The 20,698-nt window shown below is 38.5% G+C and overlaps 1 protein-coding gene and 1 non-coding gene across 2 annotated transcripts in view; both read right to left on the bottom strand.

The window, feature by feature from the left end:
• Positions 1–8,706: 8,706 nt before the first annotated feature.
• On the bottom strand, positions 8,707–8,777 carry TRNAA-AGC (transfer RNA alanine (anticodon AGC)). The gene has a single exon. It is a non-coding gene; the product is annotated as a tRNA-Val (tRNA).
• A 4,870-nt stretch (positions 8,778–13,647) lies between these two features.
• The window catches only part of LOC131069135 (large ribosomal subunit protein uL15c), a 70,801-nt gene continuing 63,750 nt past the window's right edge, over positions 13,648–20,698 (bottom strand). Inside the window, exon 5 of the mRNA XM_058004474.2 lies at positions 13,648–14,375. Coding sequence (XP_057860457.2) covers positions 14,172–14,375 — 204 coding nt within the window. The 3' untranslated portion in view covers positions 13,648–14,171. The remainder of the gene's footprint in view (positions 14,376–20,698) is intronic.

The raw sequence follows: 20,698 nt of genomic DNA on the forward strand, positions 1-20,698 counted from the left end.
AAGATGGAACCCTTTGACCGGGATCCGGAGAGAGTCCCCTTGCATATCTTCGAGGTCAAACGAATTGAAAACTTTGCAACTTATGATGTGGAAAGGTCCCTCCCATAATCCATCGAACTTAGCATGTTGATCGGGCTTGGCCGCTCTTTCATTATACTTCAACACAAGGTCATCTTGTTTGAATCCGGGGTCAGAACTCTTTTTTCTATTGAACCACCTCTTGACGGTTCGCTGACGGTTCTGGAGAGACGTGAAAACTGCTTCCCTAGCCTCTTCTAATTCCATAATCTCTGCCAATCTTACGTCCATAAGACCATTTTCTGCTACTTCAATGGACTTGAGTAACTTCAAGACTGGGATTTCCAAGGAAATGGGAAATAGTGTGTCCTTACCATAGACCATCTTGTATGGGGAGTTCTTTAAGACCTGCTTGGGCATTATTTGGTCAGCCCATAACGCGCTCCTCAAGTGGTGGTGTCACTCCCTCTTGTACTCTGAGCCTATCATTTTAATGAGTCTAATAAGATCTTTATTAGTGGACCACTTATGTTCGACCGAGCTCGGGGGATTGATCATCCCTATAAAGTCGAGTCCCCATTGAGCAAAGGGTTCCTCCACCATTATGGGCCTGAGTGGCATTGTCGTCTTTTTACACCTGCTAGTGTAATATTGGCATTCTTTGCACTCCCTCACCAAGGTGTGCACGTCTTTGAACATAGAAGACCAAAAATATCTGGCACGAGTGATCTTGATGATGGTTGTTTGTGCCGAAAAGTGACCTCCTGATGAGCCATAGTGAAACTCCTGTAAGATCTTGCCAACCTGGCATTGGCTCACATAGCGGAGTAGGACTCCATCAAAATTTCTTTTGAAAAGTATGGCATCCACCAAGCGGAAACCGTTGTTCTAAAGCCTATAGAATCTCTTCTTTTCAGGGGGAAGACCTTCGGAGAAGCTCCCCATCTTCATGTAATGTTTTCGGGCCTCCATCTAGCATGTCTCTGATGGCTCAGAGGTAACCATCACAACTCCTTCTGTGGTCATCTTCATTTCTCGGGGTTCGCACTCTTGGGCTATATATTCACACAAACCTTTGCCACGGATTATTTTGGTGAGCCTGACATCAATATCGTACTCCGGGATTTTAGTGATCTATTTTGCCCTTTTCTTGGTGATGTCACCTTCCATGATGTATTCTCGGACCACTGGATGAGCAACATACATTGTAGTATTATTGCAAGTGATGAAGTGCCTAAATTTGTTCAGGCCCTTGACCACGGCCAAAGCTTGTTTTTTAACGAAGTTATATTTTGCCCCGTATTCCTTCAGGGTCTTTGAATGGAAGGCTATAGGGTGCTCACTCCCCTTTTATGCGTCTTTCTGGGTCAGGACCATAGCAATTATATAGTGACTAGAGAAAACATACATTATGAAGTCTTTAGACATATCTGGGTTGGATAACACTGGGGTTGAACAAATAGCCTCTTTGATCTTCTTGAAAGCTTCCTTAGCTTCGAGAGTCCATTTTAAATTCATTTCCTTCTTGAGCATCAAGGTGATAGGCCTTACCATTCCTGCAAAATCAGAAATAAAGCAGCTGACAAAGTTAATCTTTCCTAGGAAATATTGGACCCCCTTTTTATTGATAGGGAGGGGAAGCTCTTTTATTGCTTTAACTCGATTAGGGTCGATGGAGACCCCTTCCTTTGACACTATATGTCCTAGTAGTTTCCCTTGAGGGACTCCGAAGATACATTTTTGGGGGTTTACAGAGATCCCAAATTCTAGACATTTTTGGAACACTAGCTCGAGATGATCAAAATGATCTTCTTTGTGCTTTGAAAACACTTTTAAGTCATCCAAATATATGAGGATGATCTTGTTGATGAGCTCCTTGAAGGCCAAGTCCATAGCTCTTTGAAAAGTTGTGTTGGCATTTGACAAGCCAAAAGGCATTTTTTGATAGGCGAATGTTCCCCATTTGGTTGTGAAGGTCGTCTAGTGTTGATCCTTTGGCTTCACCAAGACTTTATTGTAACCCGAGAAACCATCTAGCATTGAGAACATCTCTGATCCTGCCACCGTGCTTAGTAATTGTTCCATTGATGGCAAAGGGTGGTGAGCTTTTAAAGATGCCTAGTTTAAGTCTTTGAAGTCCACGCAAAGTCGGATGTCTCTGTTATTCTTCCTGACTGGCACCAGGTTGGATACCCAGGTACTGTGCTTGATGGGGTAGATAATTATGGATTCTATCAGCTTTTTCAACTCTTGGGCCATGAGGGATTCGATCTTTGGATTGACCGGTCTCTGCTTTTGTCAGACTGGTTTGGCTCCATCAGTGAGCTCGATGGTGTGTTGAATGATGTTGGGATTGTAACCTTTCAAATATTCATAGGACCACGCCAGTACGCCCATATATTCATCATAATATCGGGTCAATCTTTTTCGGTCCTTTGGAGGAACCTCCTTCCCGACCTTGAGCATTCTTCCACCTCCTACCGGCATTTCGATATAGTCTCCTTTATCTGTTGTAAGCTTTCGCTTATCATTTTTGGCGTCATCATGGTCAAACAAATTTTCCAAGGTGATCAACCCATTAGGAAGCTTGTTGGATCTTAGCTGGATGATTTGATTCCCATAAGCCTCTTTCACCTTAGGTTGCAACAAATCTGCAAACTCCCCTAAGTTTTGAATGAACAGGGCGATATGCTCATCACTTTCGAAGACTTGCCAATGAGTGTCATTATCAGGAATAGCTAGCCGAACAACCACACAGACTGTTTGGGAATTGGCGAGCAGGTCCGCAACAGGGTCAAATTGCGATCCAATGGTGGCCATCCGGTCAGCCGCAACATTTGCTTTTTGAGGAACTCTTTGTATATTGAAAGCATCGAAGCTTTCAATCAAATCCCATGTTCTGTGACAGTAGGACCTCATGCGGACGTGCTTGGCGCTAGAGATTCCTCGAACCTGGTGCACCACCAGCTCAGAATCACCCAAAACTTTCAATTTTTTGATACCCATCCTCTCCGCCAAGCTCAAACCCTGGATCAGTCCTTCATACTCTGCTTCATTATTCGAGCATGCAAATTGTAGACAAAAAGACTTCAGAATCTGTTCACCTGAGGGTGAAGTGAGGCAAATCCCAGCTCCTAAACCTACTTTGCATCTCGCAACATCGAAGTGCAAGGTCCAAAGTGCAGAGGACAACTCCTCTTCGAAAAATGGTTCCTTGATAAATTTCGGGATGACCTGGTTTTCGTCAAAGATGCAGTAAGTACCTAGGCCGGTGGCATGGTAGTTGGAGTATGGATCAGAGTCTATGAATTCATTTAAGAAAATCTCCTGGTCGGGTGGAATATCCCCAGTCACTTCTTCATCCTCCAGGAGCTCTACGGTTTTCCTTTCTTCGTTTGAGATGGAAGTGTGAGTGGGTTCAAAGTTGAGCATGGCCTGATCTGCTACGTGTTCAGCATGAAGGGATTTTGAAAGGATTTTGAGTTTGGCACTACGCTGAGTGCAGAGGATAAGGTGGGACCAATCTAAGGACAAGTAGCCTCCTATTTTGGCGGTAAAATCTCGGGAAAGAGAGAGCCCAAAAACATGCGGATGTCGATGACTACCACTTCTTGGGGCATGGTGACACTAAGACATGCGAATAATGTCACTGGAAGGTTATTGATAAGACCTACGGTCTAGACTTTATTCCTGTCTAACTGCATAATACCCTTATTTAAAGGCTCATATTTGATATTCAAGACCTCAGTGATTTGCTTAGGCATGACGGTGGTGTTGGCGCCAGAATCTATCATAGAATTATGTAAGAGCTTATCCCCGACTATGAGGGTTGGGTAGAAAGGATTTGGTTTGTGCTTACCTTCCATTTGAGACTTGGGAGGCGTGGCTTCATTAGTTAACACGGTTGGAGGGCATGATTTGTTCGTAGAGGGTGGAAACCTTTCTTCGTTGATCTGCAAAGCTTTGGTGGCGTTCTCGCTTGCACTTTTCCCTATGTCGAATAGGGCCTCTTTTAGTCGATTCTTTTGCTCTGGGATACTGAGGAGATCCCATAAGGAGACATTGGCCAGAGCCTTCTTCGGTTGTTCCACCATGTCTACTATTGTTGGCATTGACGCTTTTGGCTCTCTTGGTTTATAGGGGATAAACTCTTTCCTCAGGTACGTGGAAGGAACCGCAGGTTGTTCAGGAACTTTATCTACGAACATTTTTCCTAGGGTGTTTGTGTTTTCCCCAGTGAAACGCCTTTTCGAGCGGAGGTTATAATCTGATTGCATGAGGGGGACCCCTTCCCTTGAGGTAGTTGCGCCATTGGTGAGTATGGCATCCTCGTCCTCCATCCAAGAGAATAGTGTGTGATCTGGAGCTATCCTTGCCTCTTGTTGCATCGACATACCCTGCATTTGGGCAACGAGAGATGTGTTATCCATGTCGGGAGACGCATAGACTGACTCATCTGGTGTCATGCCTAAGCTTCGTTTCTCTGCGATCTTTTGCTGCAAATTCCCTCTTGGAAAATTTTTTAGAGCATGAGCATTTTTGCATGGAAAACACCAAGAGTTAGTGTTGTTTGCTAGATTATTTTGCCCCACTATCAACTCCTTACTGGTTCTGGGGTAAACAGTCTGCAAAGGATTGGGGACCGGGACTATTTGACCGTTTGGTTGGGTGGATTTATCAGCACGGTTGTTTGCATATTGGTTTTGTTGGTACGAGGGTCTATTCCCTTGGAAATTTTGTTCGAAAGGGGGTCTAGCAGGTGAGATCTAGGCCCTTTTTAGATTGACAATCTCATTGGAGAATGTTCTCAACAAACTCTTCATGTCAGTGACTTTCGCGGCCAAAGACGACTGCGGAGGGGCATATGCTTGCTGGGGGCCAGCGTACATATACATGGATTGAGGAGAAGATGTGTTGGGTGCGGCCTCTTCAGAGGCTTGGTTAGACAGCTCGGGAAAGACTGGCATGAGGGGGCACGGCGCGAGCTTCCCTACATCGATCAGGTTATTTTCTACTTGGATCGCTATCTCGAAAGCTTGCGGGAGGGTATTGCCTCCTAGCGACTGGATGATTACTGATATGTCAAAATTAAAGGCCTTTGGGTAAAAGACGAACGCCATATCTGCAAGAGGGCGAGCAGACAGAGGTATGCTTTGTCAGGTCCTCTGGAATCTTAAGTTGAATTCTGTCAATGCTTCCTAAGGGGCTCTCTTTATCGTAATCAACTAGTGCATTAACAATAATCTATCAGCTTTGTCAGAGAACCTCTAAAAGAAGCGGTCACCTAGCTGGTCCCAATCCACTATAGTATTCAGACCCAAGGATATGTACCAATCTAAAGCTCTTCCTTTGAAAGAGGCCACGAGGAATCTCAAGGCTACATGTTACTCGGTGATACCATCGACGGTGCAAACATTGGCTATGTCTTGTAGGTGTTCCCTGAGGGTTTTGTGACATTCCCTAGTAAATTTCGGGACAATTTTTAGTGCAGCAGAGGGAATTGGTCCCCATACAACAGGTGGACTGGGGGGAATAAGAGGGCTTTTGTTATTCCATGTCACAAAGTTTCTAGGAGGAACATGTGTCATTGCTATATGGGTGACTGCGAGGAAGGTAGCTAAGCTCTAGGAAGAAGAGGTTGCAGCCAAATGGACATTTACCAGGGGTGGTAGGAGTAGACTGGTATTTAGGGTTGTTTGACTCCTAGTAACGGGCCTGTGACTCATAAACTAGCTCAGGATTTTCAAAATTCGAGTCCTACCGGACATGCCAGAAAAAGAACTGTTGACTCTAAATTTTACTTTTGAAATGAACAACCTTAAGGGAAATTCAGTGACGGGAAAGCTATTGCGTTGAATTCACTGAATGACCTCTAGATTTAAGAAGTCGACTCTTCCTTGTGATTGGGGGGAAAAGGGGAAGAAGAAACTTAAAGCAAAACGATCTAGACTATTTAGGCAATGCGCCAGAGCATTTTGAGATAAACATAAACAGCATATAAAACCTAGAAACATCTGGTTTTAAAGCCCATTCAACAATCTATATGTCTGAACAGAACCATAGCCAAGACACAACCAAGATTCCTTTTAACATAAAGAAACATACATCATGCATCTACCAGATAACAAGTGCAAAACATAGTTTAATCGGCAAATTATTAGACATATATTTCCAAAGTCATCAGAATTATAAGAATGCATAGAAAAACATTATAGCACACTGAAAACAGACATCGCAAAGGCCGTAGGCACAATTTGATTATCCTTTCCTCAGAAAGCAATAACAGCTAAAAGGCTTAATTGCTATCTAGAATACTTAATTGTTGTTTTTCATAAAAGTTTTGAACCCCTAAAACAGGAAAGAAAACAACATAAATAGAGCTCCTGGCTTGGCTAACAGTTCAAATCATCCGCCATCCTCCCACAACTGCTTTTGAGCAGAAAAAAACCATTGTGGCATCCTACAGGAACACACCCAGCAAAACCGCTTGTGAGGTTGTTGCCTCCACCTTGTCGTATCATCTCCATACCTGCCCAAACAGAAAATATTTTGATGTGAATCACAACCAGAGAGATAGATCACCATGGGCAACACGCGGTAGCTCCGAGGACATCCGAAAAGGAGCGCCTAAACAAAAAAAAGGACGGGCAGCGCAGAGGTGCCATGTGTCCCTATCCTCGCACGATGCAAAGTGGGGTCCAACAAGATGCACAGTCATCAAAACCGAAGCCATTTGGCAAATCCGCGTTTCCCCTAACCTCAAACAGAAAAAGCAGGCCATCAGGAACAACGCCAAAAAGACACCTGGCATGTACGCTGAGCGCAGCTAGGAAGTCGAAAGAAAGGGGTGCCACCCGATTAAAATGTCGCCTACGGACAACCTCAAAATAATGTTGACAGAACTATGAGAACAACAACATTACTAGTATAAATCCCACAACTACCATCATGTCTCAACACTATATTGTTGTGTTTGGCTTCATCTTCACCACTAGAATTGGATGGAACTCCATCGTCCAACTTAAAAAAGTGGATTGCCATGAATCACATCATCATCAAATTCAAACAAAGGATTATCAATAATTTCAAACCATTGTTCTTGGTGATCCAAATTTCTAATTTTTGACTTTGGGCAATGTTGATTTGAACAAAAAGTTTCATGTATGTTGTCAAGCTCTTCAATCGTCCCCCGAATCTCCTGGCCACTCTCTTATTCTTTTGCTCCCAAAATTGTTTAGTAGCAATAAATTGATTTTCTGTTTCTTGTAGGGTCCTTTGAGAAATCTTCAACTTCTTATGAGTTTCTTTGTATAAATTTGTAGCCTCTTCTGCGACCTTAGTAGCCATATCTCTATCATGAATTACATGCAAGAAAGCCGCGTTGATTTCTTCCATATTATTCTTAATTGATCGTAAATTGGCAAGGGAAATGTTAACTTTATTTTGATCTCTTGGTATGTTATGAATTAAATTTTCCACATACCTATGTGTGCTATCCATTGTAGATAAAATTTGTACTTCCTTTTCATTTGATGCAAAGAGGTGTCTTTCCCAATCTTGATCACTCAAGGATGATGAAATGTTGCCATGCTACATGAAGAAATCAGAATTCTTCTCAACCATAGAGTTCTCCCCAATCATATGTGCCTCTTCCTTTCTCTTTGCAACAAGAAGCTACGAATTTGAAACATTAGAGACATTAGGACTTTTCCCTAAATTAGATGCAAGCAAGGGAAAATCCGATTTGCACTCAATAGAATCAACACTTCCAATATTAGTCCTACTATATGAATCATGAGGGGAGGTATAAACAATATTAAAAGAAATTTTATTTTGCCTAGTTAAAGACTTGTTTTGGAAATCAAACCAAAAACCTCTTGTGTCATTGAAATGAAAGGATTACTCACCAACATCTTCATTTATATCCCTTGGTAGTGCATTCACTATTTATGAATATGCATCAACTTCTTGGGCAATCAAGGTTGTTGATTTGACCACATCATTGCTTTCATTTTCAGCTTGTATTGATGCATGAACATTAGAAGAAACATCTTGGAGAATTGGCACACTTTCATCGTTAGGCAAAGTATTCTCTTTGTTGAGACATGGACCAACTAGGACTTGAACCTAGGGCCTTCCATACACTGCTGGAGTGCTCTACCACTGAGCTACTGGCCCCTCTTGGACCAATCCATCGTCGGTCCGGGTGTGGCTTATTTCCAACACCAATACTCTTTGTTCTCTGAATTGAATCTCTCATCTTCTATTTTTTGCTCTTCTCTCGTCAAAATAGGCTTCAATTTTCCATCACAAGAACTAAACACACCTTTGACTAATTCACCTATAGTGAAAACATTTATTTTAACATCCATTAGCATGGATAATAGGGGCTGAGATATAACATCACTCTCATTTATACACAAGACCATGATGGTCTTCATAGCTACAATAACTTATTTGTCATGTCTTCCATTGGTTGTTGTTGAGACATGGACTAGCTAGGACTTGAACCTAGGACCTTCCATCGTTGTTGGAGTGCTCTACCACTGAGCTACTGGCCCCTCTTGGACCAGTCCATCGTCGGTTTGGGCGTGGCTTATTTCCAACACCAACACCCCCCCTTAAGCCACACCTCTCGTGTGCTTGGGGCTCCTAGCCTGGACCTGGCTCTGATACCATGTTGAGACATGGACCAGCTAGGACTCGAACCTAGGCCCTTCCATCGTTGTTGGAGTGCTCTACCACTGAGCTACTGGCCCCTCTTGGACCAGTCCATTGTTGGTCTGGGTGTGGCTTATTTCCAACACCAACAGTTGTGACCAAGAAATGATAAAACATATCATAAATCAAATCATGTAATTCCAAATCTATTAAAAGATTGCTAATTCGAATTCCAGCAAATATTTTTAGTATAGCAATTCTTCTTGAATAATGAACATTTCTGAAATCATCAAGATCTTGATAACTATCTATGATCAAGCGCAATGCCTCCTTCATTGTTTCGTCATCATATGGAACTTGAGGTGCCAAAATCCTCATGATTTCACTCAAACAAGTTGCAATCGTAATTCTTATATCAATCTGAATGGCTCAACCATTTAGACTGACTTAGGAAAGTCACTGTTGGAGCAAGAGTTTTTTCCAATAGAATTGAAAGTGACTGTCCCACAAAGCCTAAATATCCTTCTAATTGATTTAGAGTAATGAAAACATCTTCCGATTTAGTTTGTATACTGAGTTTGATACTAGCATCTCTTAGAGCCTTTGCTAACATTGAAGACATATTCTAATATGTAAAACTTTAAATTTTCTCTCACCATAAGAACCCCAATGGATTATCCCAGATTTATTACCTTTTCACTTTTCAATTTGTCAAATAGTCTCTACCACTATGATAGGCTACCCCCTTTTGCAACCAATTTTTATGCAACTATTCCCATCAAAATAATTTTGTCAAACAGCTTGTTTGCTTAGTGCTACTAATTCACTGAAACTGTTTGGTAGTAATGATTTTTTAATGTATGCATGAATAGTTTCAAAACTCAAGTTTATGTTTGCATTTGAAAATCAGTTTACAATGTTTGGATTAAAGTATTGAAACATATTGCCTCACAGTATATTCAATTTAGAATAGCATTCCACATACATCCAAGACTGGTATCTGGCAGAACAGAGATTTAATTTTCTGTTGTCCAGAATAACATTCAACAAATATTCATTTACTACAGCAAGTTCAAAGAATGTACAGTCCTGACCTGATAATAACAACATGGATGCTCAGAGCTGAAAGATTAATGAATGCGGTGACCAATTGGACTTTAACTGGCATGCTGTATGTGACCAGGTGTAGTTAAGTGTCTAATTATCAAAGGCAAATAACTCGTCCAAGTTGCTGCAGTCATTTATAAAACTGGTTGACAGGTATAATCAACAGATTCAAATAATTGATTAAATATTATTTCCTTCCCAAGTGTTGGCGTCAAACTTCAACATAGTCCAAAATAGATTAGGAGTCTTAATTTGGAATACCCAATGTCCTTACAAGCACAGCATCTTAATTTTTCCTTTTCTGATATGCACGTCCCCCTCAAAAAGTTTATTTTTGAACTGTAGTGACTGCTAGTAAACAGTCCTAAATCAATTTGGACTCTTCAAAAGGCAGATTCTAGCACTACTCCTTATAAAGTTACGATATCCATATCTTTGAGGCTTATAATATAATATTGAGTGTTGGATTGAAAGTAAGCTAGTAACATTAGGAGTCTACTTTTCTTTTTGTCCTCATGCAACCATGTCACCAAGACTCTTGTCCTTTTTCTTTATCTTCTAGTGCACATTTCAAGTATTTCCACAATCCATGTAGCAGTTCAAAATTATTTACAAATCTTCCAGAATTTCCTACACGTAGCAACACAAGGGAAAATATTAATTTCAAATAATCGACCAGAATATAATCTCCGCCAAAACTCATGTAACTTCCTACCAAGGACAAATACACCTCCAAAGAATTTCATTCACTTGTTGTCTTATGCAGCCAGCTTTAGGAAAATCACCCTAAGCTTAATCGGAACCCACCAAATGATATAATATGTTCTCAGAACATAGACTTTATTTGAATCTGCCCTACTGTCTATACATACGAAAATAATTGAAGCCACGAACTTCAGTGCAATATGAACCTTAATACCAAGTCCACGACTTTATAAAAGTGGCATCAGTAATAACATCTTTAGAATATAAACTCATGTCGCCGATATACAGATTTTCACTAGCATATAATATTCAAAATAAAATTTTCTTGATTTCCCAAATAAGCAATAGAACCAAATATTATTATTTCTGAAACAACTTAAATCCTTATAAATTTGTCTTCCGACTTAACAAATTTTGGAATTTCAATTTTTGAAACCCTACAGACTGGGAGGATACCATTGAAATATCCCCTACGTATATTTGCTTCAGATTTTACCAAATGTTCCAAAGTAATTTAAACAAACAGTTTACATGAAAACTAATTTCTATTCATTCAACAAATTATATTGAAAATCATATAATATCATACTGAAATAGAGATTTAAAATTAAATATCAATATCATCATAAAAATAGATAAATCATTACAACCTTCCCCATCGTAGCCTAGCCATAGAACTTACAGAACGATTGGATGCATGGATGCACAGGAAACCTCCCAATCAGAGTTACAGGATGTACAAAAAGATTGGAAATCCACATACCAACAGCAGTCTGATATCTTCAACAAACACCAACCAAAGTAAACCTTTCACCACCATAGCTAGTCTTCTTCAAAAAAGATTTCGTCCTCAAGAAGGTTGATATGAACCAAGTCCAAATCTCCAAAACCTCATAGGGTTACAACCAAGAAATGAATAAACCCAACATGCTCAAACAATCCTCTCAATGCTCTTTTATAACTTTTTGAATGTCCTTTGACCTTCCATTTCTTCTTGCTTTTCATTTTTATTTTTTTATTTTCACGTTTTGAATTAAAGACTACTTTATTTATCATCCTTATGATGTACTTTTTTAAAAGAATAATATTAGATAATTACATGAATAATTTATTAAATAACTAAACATATTTTTAATTATTTAATAATATCTTAAACCAAAAGAAAACATTACAATAGTATTGAAAATACCTTTAAATTACAAACAAAAGTTGTTGAACCTAAATGTCAAAGTTTTGGAAGCTAGGTACAAAATGACATTGAAATGCTTTAAGGGGTGTGTAGCTACCTAGACATGTAACATGCTGAGAGGAGACCTATGAAGCAAATAATAATTTTGGAAGATGACGTCAAGGCTTTCTTTGTAATAATATTCCAATAGTTTTTTCAAATGAGAATTCTATATTATTGTCAAGTAATGGATGAAGAAATGTTTTGTTTAGTCTTTTGATCCTTATAGCTGTCAAGTTAGATATTACCTTTTTGCTTTTAGGTTAGTTTTTCTTATCCCTTTGGTCCATTAAGTTTTCAGTTTTAGTTTTTGTAGTCTAGGCATCATGGTTCAGTTTTAGTTTTTGTAGTCTAGGCATCATGGTTCAGTTGAGCTCTCTTACAAAAGTTGTTATGGTTCAAAGAAGTGTATGTAAGTATTATGGTCTTTCCAAATGTAATAAGATCTTATTTTTACCTTTCTCATAAATGAGCCTCAAGAAAAACACCAATTGAATTTAATTATTTAATTTTATTTTGATTGATGAACTTAATTTTATTTTGGCTAATGTACTCAAATTAATTTTATAGTACATAAAATCCTTAAGCAGCCTAATTTTCATTGATTTTGTTCAGGGTTATATAGGTAAGCTAATTGAGATGCAAGAGTTTTGTGACCATAACTAAAGTACAAACCCATTTGATCATATCTTCATTGTTTGGCACCACATAAATTCAACTATTGCACTGGCTAACAACACGAGTTTAAGTACCTTGTGTGGGGCTTGAGTCTTGGCTGCATAAAATCAAATGTTTCGCAGTTGAACACCACAAATTTTAAAAGGGAATTTGCACATTTCCTCAAGTGGAGCAATTAAATTGAGTCTTGTATCTCATGTTTAATTAGGGAGCAAGATCCTAAAAGATTAGGACAATCCGCTTAGCCCAACAATAGAAATTTAAGAAGGTAGTCTATGATCACCCATATGCAGGGCATTTTCTTAGACATTCTAGCCTATGTATAGATGTAGATTTCATGGTGAAATTTTTTATTTATTTCATTTTAGGCATTAAAAGCAACGTTGTTAATATTAACTTATTATGATAAATCATGCTTAATAATAAATTATACAAGGACAAATGTCGATTTAATTATTTCATATATTATAATTTGTTAAAATTTGTCTATAAGTTCAAGGGGTTGAGCTTAATTCGTTAAAGCATTGAGTTCTCATTGTGGAGATCCAAGTTCAAATCCCAAAAAAGACAATCTAATATAGAATTCTATGTTGAGACTCTTGTCCTTCCATAGTTGGCTTCTGGTGTGGAAAAGGTTTCTAAATAAGTGGATTTCTAAGTTGCAATTCTTGGTCTTCCATAAGTGGTTTCTAGTGTGGTTGCTCAAAAAGAGCTTGTAATAGTTTAGTTATGCTCGCAATAGCTTGTATTGATGCTCATATGATCATATGAGCAGAATATTTGTAAACAATTAGCAATATACAAAACTTGTCTACAATCAAATGAAAATAATGATAGAACTTTAATCAAAATCCCATTCCATAAAATGTATTTACAAGGATCAATCAAGTTTTGTAAATACTCAACAGTAAACATCTACTTTAAAAGAGTAGATTGGGAAAACAAAAGTTCAAAAATTGGTCTTACCTTAAAGTTATTCAAAACCTGTCGCTTAACACCAAACTACTGAAAAAAAATTATCCTGTTGCTTAACACCAAACTACTGAAAAAAATTATCTTATCTATTACTGAAAATTTTCAATTCGTCAGTCCCATTAAACTAGTTTGGTCAATCACAGATAATCAATTTCAAATTGCCAATTTTCTGTTCTTCCATCCCATTAAACTATTTTGGTCATCCACGGATGTTAATCAAATTTCAAATTTTCTATCTTTCATTCTTTCTGCAAGCAAATTAGACATGGATGCACTGACTCTTCAATCTTTAAAGTATAATATTGATGGGATTGAAAAAATAGAGAGCCTGCAGCCAAATCTCGGGATCAATTAACATTTGAGCAGACCTATAATGGAACCCAATTTTCCAACATACCGGACAGCTACAATCAGATCTGAAAACTCGAATGGAATCTTCCACTGATATGAACTTCCGTTACATGAATTATACACTTCTGTCACATGTCCTCTGTACCATCAGAAGTTTGATATATGAATGTATGTTCAGATAGTTCATCTTGAAAGAAAATGGGCAAATTATACATATTTAAGACGGCAACAGTTTAATACTACAGATTTTGGAATGACTAGAAATAATAACTCCACAAAAAATTAAAAAAGAATGGCAAGATAGAAGAACAAGTTATCACTCTAGACTAAAAATGCATAAAGCATATCTATCGCCCTATGGAAGTTGCTATTAAAATTTGACTATTGGCACTCGTAAAAGCTACATCATTAGTTTATCCCCTAAATGTACAAGAAGTTCCAAACCAAGCTAAGTTGATTCTGCTGCTCTCTTTTTGGCAAAGTATTCATTGGCACGGGCCAGGTTTTTAAGTACTGAAGGTTTGACCCACTTCTTCCTCCCTGGCAATGTTATCAAAGTACATCCAACACCTTCCAACTTCTCTTTTGCAGAAGAAGAAAAAGCTCGTGCTTTTATTATCAGTTTTGTGCTTAGCTCTCCATCGCCAAGGATCTGCTATCAGAATGCAAAATCAGAAACCAGATTGTACATTTTTCCTTGCTTAAAAAAGAGGAAATGTATATTAAGTCTAATAGCCTAAATTGTTTCAATTGTTCATAATCTTGCATTTTAAAACATGCAACAGTGCAGCATTTTCCCAGTGGTTTGGATTGCAACTATCAGAATGATATTAAGTCATGGAAAAAATCTCAGAGAAATTTTTTTAAGGACTAAGTATCTGTGTGACCACAATTAGGAACTTAAGTTTATTTTTCTTAATTGGAATGTAAATAACCCTTGAACATCACATAAATAAGCTCTAATATTTCCTGTTTACCATTGTGTCAAACTTCATTTTGTCAAATAAGTAGGCATTTAATTACACCTCTTGCACTACAATTATCAGACATTCAATTTTCTGTATAAGACTCAGAAGAGCCACTTTTAAATTTGGCCTATTCAATTTGATTAAATTGAAAAGGAAGAATTCATGCTAATTCATAAGCCCAGGGCACAATCTAGGATAGAGAAACAAATCCTGCCCACAATAAATATATCAGCTTAAGTTGTATTTTTGGTGCCTACTGTTAAAGTGTATTTTGTTTCTTTCAGGAAGTTTACCAAAATAAATGTTAGATAAATTACTCTCTCCTTGTGAGTTTGGTACTAACTATTATCCTTTATAATTGGAAAAAACTGAAATATTGATGCCCAGTATCATTCTGTTTTGAAATATCCTGGTCTTGGATAATGCTTCAAATCTTATTTGGGTTTTCGTTTTTACTCATTTTTTGTTTCATCGTAATGTAATATTGCAACATGCAAACATGCAGATTGAACATGCAAGATGAACAATATAGATTTTCAATGAAATCAATCAGTGAAATATAGAGAATCTAAATAAGCCAATGGAATTCTTTTGATATAGAAATGTATTGCTGTTTACAAACACAAGCTGCTGTTACAAATCAGAAAATGCCTAATGCCATCAAGAAAGACATACCCTGCAATGCCTCCATGCATAAAATAACAAACCCTCTGAAAATCTGCGAGATAGATTATCGAATCTCCATGAAAACAGATCAATGTTGTGCAACTGTGAATCTTGAGATGAATACACCAAGAGGAATGATCTGGGTTTCCGTCCAAATAGCCAAAACCTCTAGGGTTTTCATCCTAGGGTTTACTGAACCTACAAGCTAAAGCTCTCAAACTCTCAAGGAAAAGTTTCTTTGAAAATAAGAACTCAAGAATGAATCCTCATTGCACTTTTTCCCAGAGTTACCCGGGGACGCGTCCCCGACCTGGAAAAAAACCCCCGTCCCTAAATTGCCCTGTTTTTTGAGGGGACGTCCCCGAAACGAGGGGATGCCTGCCCTAGCTCTGGGGGACGTCGGTACGTCCCGGGGACGGCTGGGGACGGCTGGGACGTCCCCCATTCTAAGGCCCTTAAAAAATATTTAAAAAATTTTAAAAAGTTGTATTTTCAATTTTTTATTTAAATTTTCTAATATAGGCCCCTTATTAATTCAAATTGTTATTAAAAATTAAAAAAATTAAAAGATAACGTTAATTAAATGGGCATTTTGACACAGAGATTAGAAAATCGCCAAACTCGACGAATCAATAGAAAAATAACACCCAACGCCTTTATTAGAAAAATAATAGGGAACGCGCAAGGGGCGATGCCCCTTGACCCCACCTTGGGGGCGCTGCCCCCAAACCCCCGTTGAAAAATATGGGGGGAAACTGCGTCGATAGAAGTAGGGAAAATTTAACCTCCGAGTCTATTGATATGCATATTCACAATGTGAATGAATTGAAATTCTGATTTATGAATGCATAATTGCATATTGTCTATTGGGTATTAACAATGTTGTATGTTCAGAATTTACATTCTAAAATGTTTTCAACTTTTCATAGTATCATACACATGCTATATCCATGTTTTATTGTTTTCATATGAATATGATGTATGTATGCATGCTTTATCCATGTTTTCATATGAACATTTAGAATTTTGAAATTTTCCTATATATTTTAAATTTTTCCTATATTTTATATAGCTGTCCCCTTTGCCGTCCCCTATCGTCCCCAAATTTGGCAAAAAAATTTGCCGTCCCGGAAACGCGTCCCGCCATCCCCTGTCGTCCCCGTCCTGGAAACTCGGGGTAACTTTGTTCTTTCCTCCTTTTATAATATTTTTGTTGGTGTAAATAATTATTCATCTTGGATATTATTACACTTTACTTAAGTTTACTTAGGTACATGCATTTAATAGTAGTTTGGGTATGAGACACTTGGGTGTTTGTGCCACATTGGGATAGTGTGTAGGAGAATTTCCACTTTTTATAGTGTTGATCTTATCTTGTTGTTACATTCCACCTCATATGGAATATTATAATGTTTCTCCTACCTACCCACACCTATTTCCTACCTACCCTTGTTTCTTATTGAGCCACATGTCATGTTTGTGTGTTCACATATCCATATAGCCTCGCCTATATAATCAGGCTCATCTACATTGTTTGTACGGGCAATCAATCAACATCTTGTAATGATCCAGTTGATCATATTTTGCATCTTGATAGAATACAGTTTATTCCTATCATCTATTTTGTCTCTCTTATTTGTGCTTTCCATTGCCTCTAGAGCTGGTCCATGTCTCACATGGCATCAGAGCCATTAGAGTGTCATTGGTTTGTCAATTGAGAGAAATTTGATGCTATTTGGTGTTGTGTATTTTGGAGCTTTCTATTGCAGGTTATTATTGAAGCTTGATGGGTCAAATCTGAGGTCACCATTGGATTGAGGAGGTCCAAGAAAGTCAATTATTCCTTTTGTTTCATCCAAATCGGACTTCGGAGGTCAAATCTAGAGGCATTTGAAGTTTGAAGCTAAGGCGTTAATTTTCCAAAAATTATAATTTTGCAAACAATTTGCAAAAAGTGATATCTTACTCATCCGGACTCCTTTTTTCGAGCAATTTGTTTTGTTTTGGGGTAGAATTGCGTGATCTGTACAATGGTGCAGTAGTTTTCTGTTTTTCGGATACAGTTTTTTCGGAAATCATGAAATCCCGATTTTTACAACTTTGGAGGCTTCATTTGGGCTCATATGGACTCCTTTTCAAGTGTCCTTTTTTTAGAGTGCATAATTTTTTGTCTACTTTCATAATATGCTATTAGTTTGCAGTGATTTTGAGTGGATATTGTACTTTCAGTATTTGGTCATTTTTGGCCTATTTGGTACTTGTATTTTGCTTGGATCTCAGTTTAGATCACTAGCAGTATTTGTTGAAGTCTCTAATATCTCATTTTGAGAAGTTGTAAAGTTGAAATCAGAAGTCCACTTTGCCATTATTTGCAAGTGCCAACATGATCTTTTTATGGGGGGTCAGTTGTTCATTTATATCTCTTGGTGAAATTTCATTCCGAGGCATCGTTATCTGCAGTATTCTACAGGGCTTCTTTGTTGGTGGCATCATTTTCATGTTTCCAAATTTGAATATTTTATCATGATGTATGCTCTTTCTTGAGCAATGTTGTACTCGCACTATCATAAAGTGCCACACCTCTTTGTATCTTGTCATTGTTGACTATTTGATGTAATCCTCTTGTACACTTAGATTAGGAATATCTTGTGAGACTTGGTGCATGGCTCCAGTTGAGACTTAGATTGTACACATTTGTGCATGGCTCCCGTAAGACTTGGATTGTACCAGTATTTTTGCCATTTACGAGTATCCAGATGATGCTCAAAGCAGGTTGTCTCCATGCCTGATCTTCATTTTGTTGCATTAATTGATTCATCGTCATCGACTTGGTCCCTGGTTTTGTCACACTTTGACATTATTGGTGCAGCATTGGCTCTCTTTCTTCCTTATGGGGAGGTATTTTGGTCAACATCATTGGACCATCTTAGCAGGAGATTCAACATTGAGGGAGGGCTCATGGTCTCTTTCTTCTCTCTTATGGGGGGGATATATTTTGTTCTTCTCATTCATCATTGAGAGCATTGTGTGCTTTCTTCATCTCTCTTTTGGGGGGGAGTTTTTTTCCCATTGGGTTTTTCTCTCTTTCCCCGTTTATGGGAGATTGCATTTGCATTTGTACATGGGTACCTAACATGGCCTCGTAGCCGGGACCCATCTTGCATTGCTTAGTTTCATTGTAGACTTTGGTGCATTCCCCTAAGTTGCACTTAAGGGGGGGTGTTGGTGTAAATAATTATTCATCTTGGATATTATTACACTTTACTTAAGTTTACTTAAGTACATGCATTTAATAGTAGTTGGGGTATGAGACACTTGGGTGTTTGTGCCACATTGGGATAGTGTGTATAGGAGAATTTCCACCTTTTATGGTGTTGATCTTATCTTGTTGTTACATTCCACCTCATGTGGAATATTATATTTTTTCTCCTACCTACCCACACTTATTTCCTACCTACCTGTTGTGACGTATTCACACATCGCCCCATTGCAAATGGGGACCCTTGCTTTTTACTTTCTAGGGTTTGTTTTCTAGGTCTTTTAGGGTTTTGTCTGTTAGCCTTTGCAGGATGAGTGTTGTCGAGGGGATCGTTGGATTACAGGCTTTGCTTGAGCCAGGTTGAGTCCACAGGGCCCCAGAATTAGGGTTTCTTTGAGAGTCTTCCTTAGGGCCTGGTTTTTCTCTCGTTGCTAATTATGTCTTGCTTTGTGAGTGGATATCATTCTTGAAGGTCCGAGCTAGGTCGAGTTGGTGAGTGATGAAGTCTGAAATGTCATCCTGATCTTCAAACACCCTAAAATTTGGCTAAGTCTGGAATGTCCTGATCCTGAAATTTGACTGTCTAGAAAACTGAAGAATCCTCCAAAAACTAGATTTTGCAATATAACTCTTGGAGGTCTGAAACCACTCTCAAACATCCTGAAAGTATATATGGAATATAACTTAAAGTATCACTTATACTTAAATGTTATATTCCATAAAATGATCCTGACGGAGAGTCCAAAATGTCAAATTTCGCTCCTGACCCTTCCAAAGGGTCCAAAGCGAATTTCGCTCCTGAACCTTCCAAAGGGTCCAGAGCGAAATTCTCCATAAGACATTCTACTTTGACCAAAACCTACAACTAAAGCATTTCCAGGCTTGAATGAAGGCAAAAGCACTTGTTTGAATGAAGAAATGCAAAAACAATGAAGTCAGGATCATGGCCTAAGGTGAATTTCGCTCTTGACCCTTCCAAAGGGTCCAGAGCGAAATTCTTATTTCCTCTATTTTTCTCCTTAGCTTGACCAAGTTTGTAGACTTTTGAGGCATAATTGAGAAGGTTTGATGCAACTTTGCCTTGGAGAGGAGATTTTAGACCTTGGGATGATAGATTCTAGCCTGGGAGAGGAATTTAGCTCCTGACCCTTCCAAAGGGTCCAGAGCGAAAATCCTTATAACTCTCATTTTCCTTCCTTGTTTTGGATGGGTGTTGGTTTATTAGGCTTTGTGTGTGAGTCTTGATGTGTTCTTGCCTTGAGAAGTGTTTTGAAAAGTGAGGATCTTGTCCAAAAATAGGAATTTTGCTCTGGACCCTTCCAAAGGGTCCAGAGCGAAATTCTTCATAAGCCTCATTTGCTCCCTTGTTTTGAATACCAACCTTGTTCCATGGGCGAATTTGGGAAGGAAATAACATGTCTCTGCCTTTTGAGGTGATGGAACGTAGAAATGTGAAGGATTTTGGCCAAGATTAGGAATTTCGCTCCTGACCCTTCCAAAGAGTCCAGAGCGAAATTCACTATAATTCTCATTTGCTACCTTGAATGGGCTTAAAACCTGGTTCCTCAAGTGGAAAACAATCTATATTTGCCTCCAGGAGAAGATTGAAGTTTGAAAAATGAGCAATTAAAGCCTAAATCAAGATTTTCGCTCCTGACCCTTCCAAAGGGTCCAGAGCGAAAATCAACCTAAGACTCATTTCTGGCCTTATTTGACCAAATTTTGATTTGCAAGGCATTTTGAAAGGAAGAGTAGACATATTTGGACGTTAGAAATGTTTGGAAGCTTTGAAAAAATGAAGGATTCTAGCCAAGAAGGTGAATTTCGCTCCTGACCCTTCCAAAGGGTCCAGAGCGAAATTCCTTGCAAGCCTATTCTTTTGACCTTGTTTTGGCTTAAGACCTTATCCCTTGGGTGAAGGATGATGTTTAGTTACCTCTTGAGGTGATTTTGAGTTGGAAAAAGGAAGAATCAAGCCCAAATCATGATTTTTGCTCCTGACCCTTCCAAAGGGTCCAAAGCGAAAATCCTCCTAGACCTCATTTCCTTCCCTATTTGACCAAATTGTGATGTCCAAAGCAT

Source organism: Cryptomeria japonica, chromosome 1 (assembly GCF_030272615.1).
Source record: "Cryptomeria japonica chromosome 1, Sugi_1.0, whole genome shotgun sequence".
NCBI classification, from domain to species: Eukaryota; Viridiplantae; Streptophyta; class Pinopsida; order Cupressales; family Cupressaceae; genus Cryptomeria; species Cryptomeria japonica.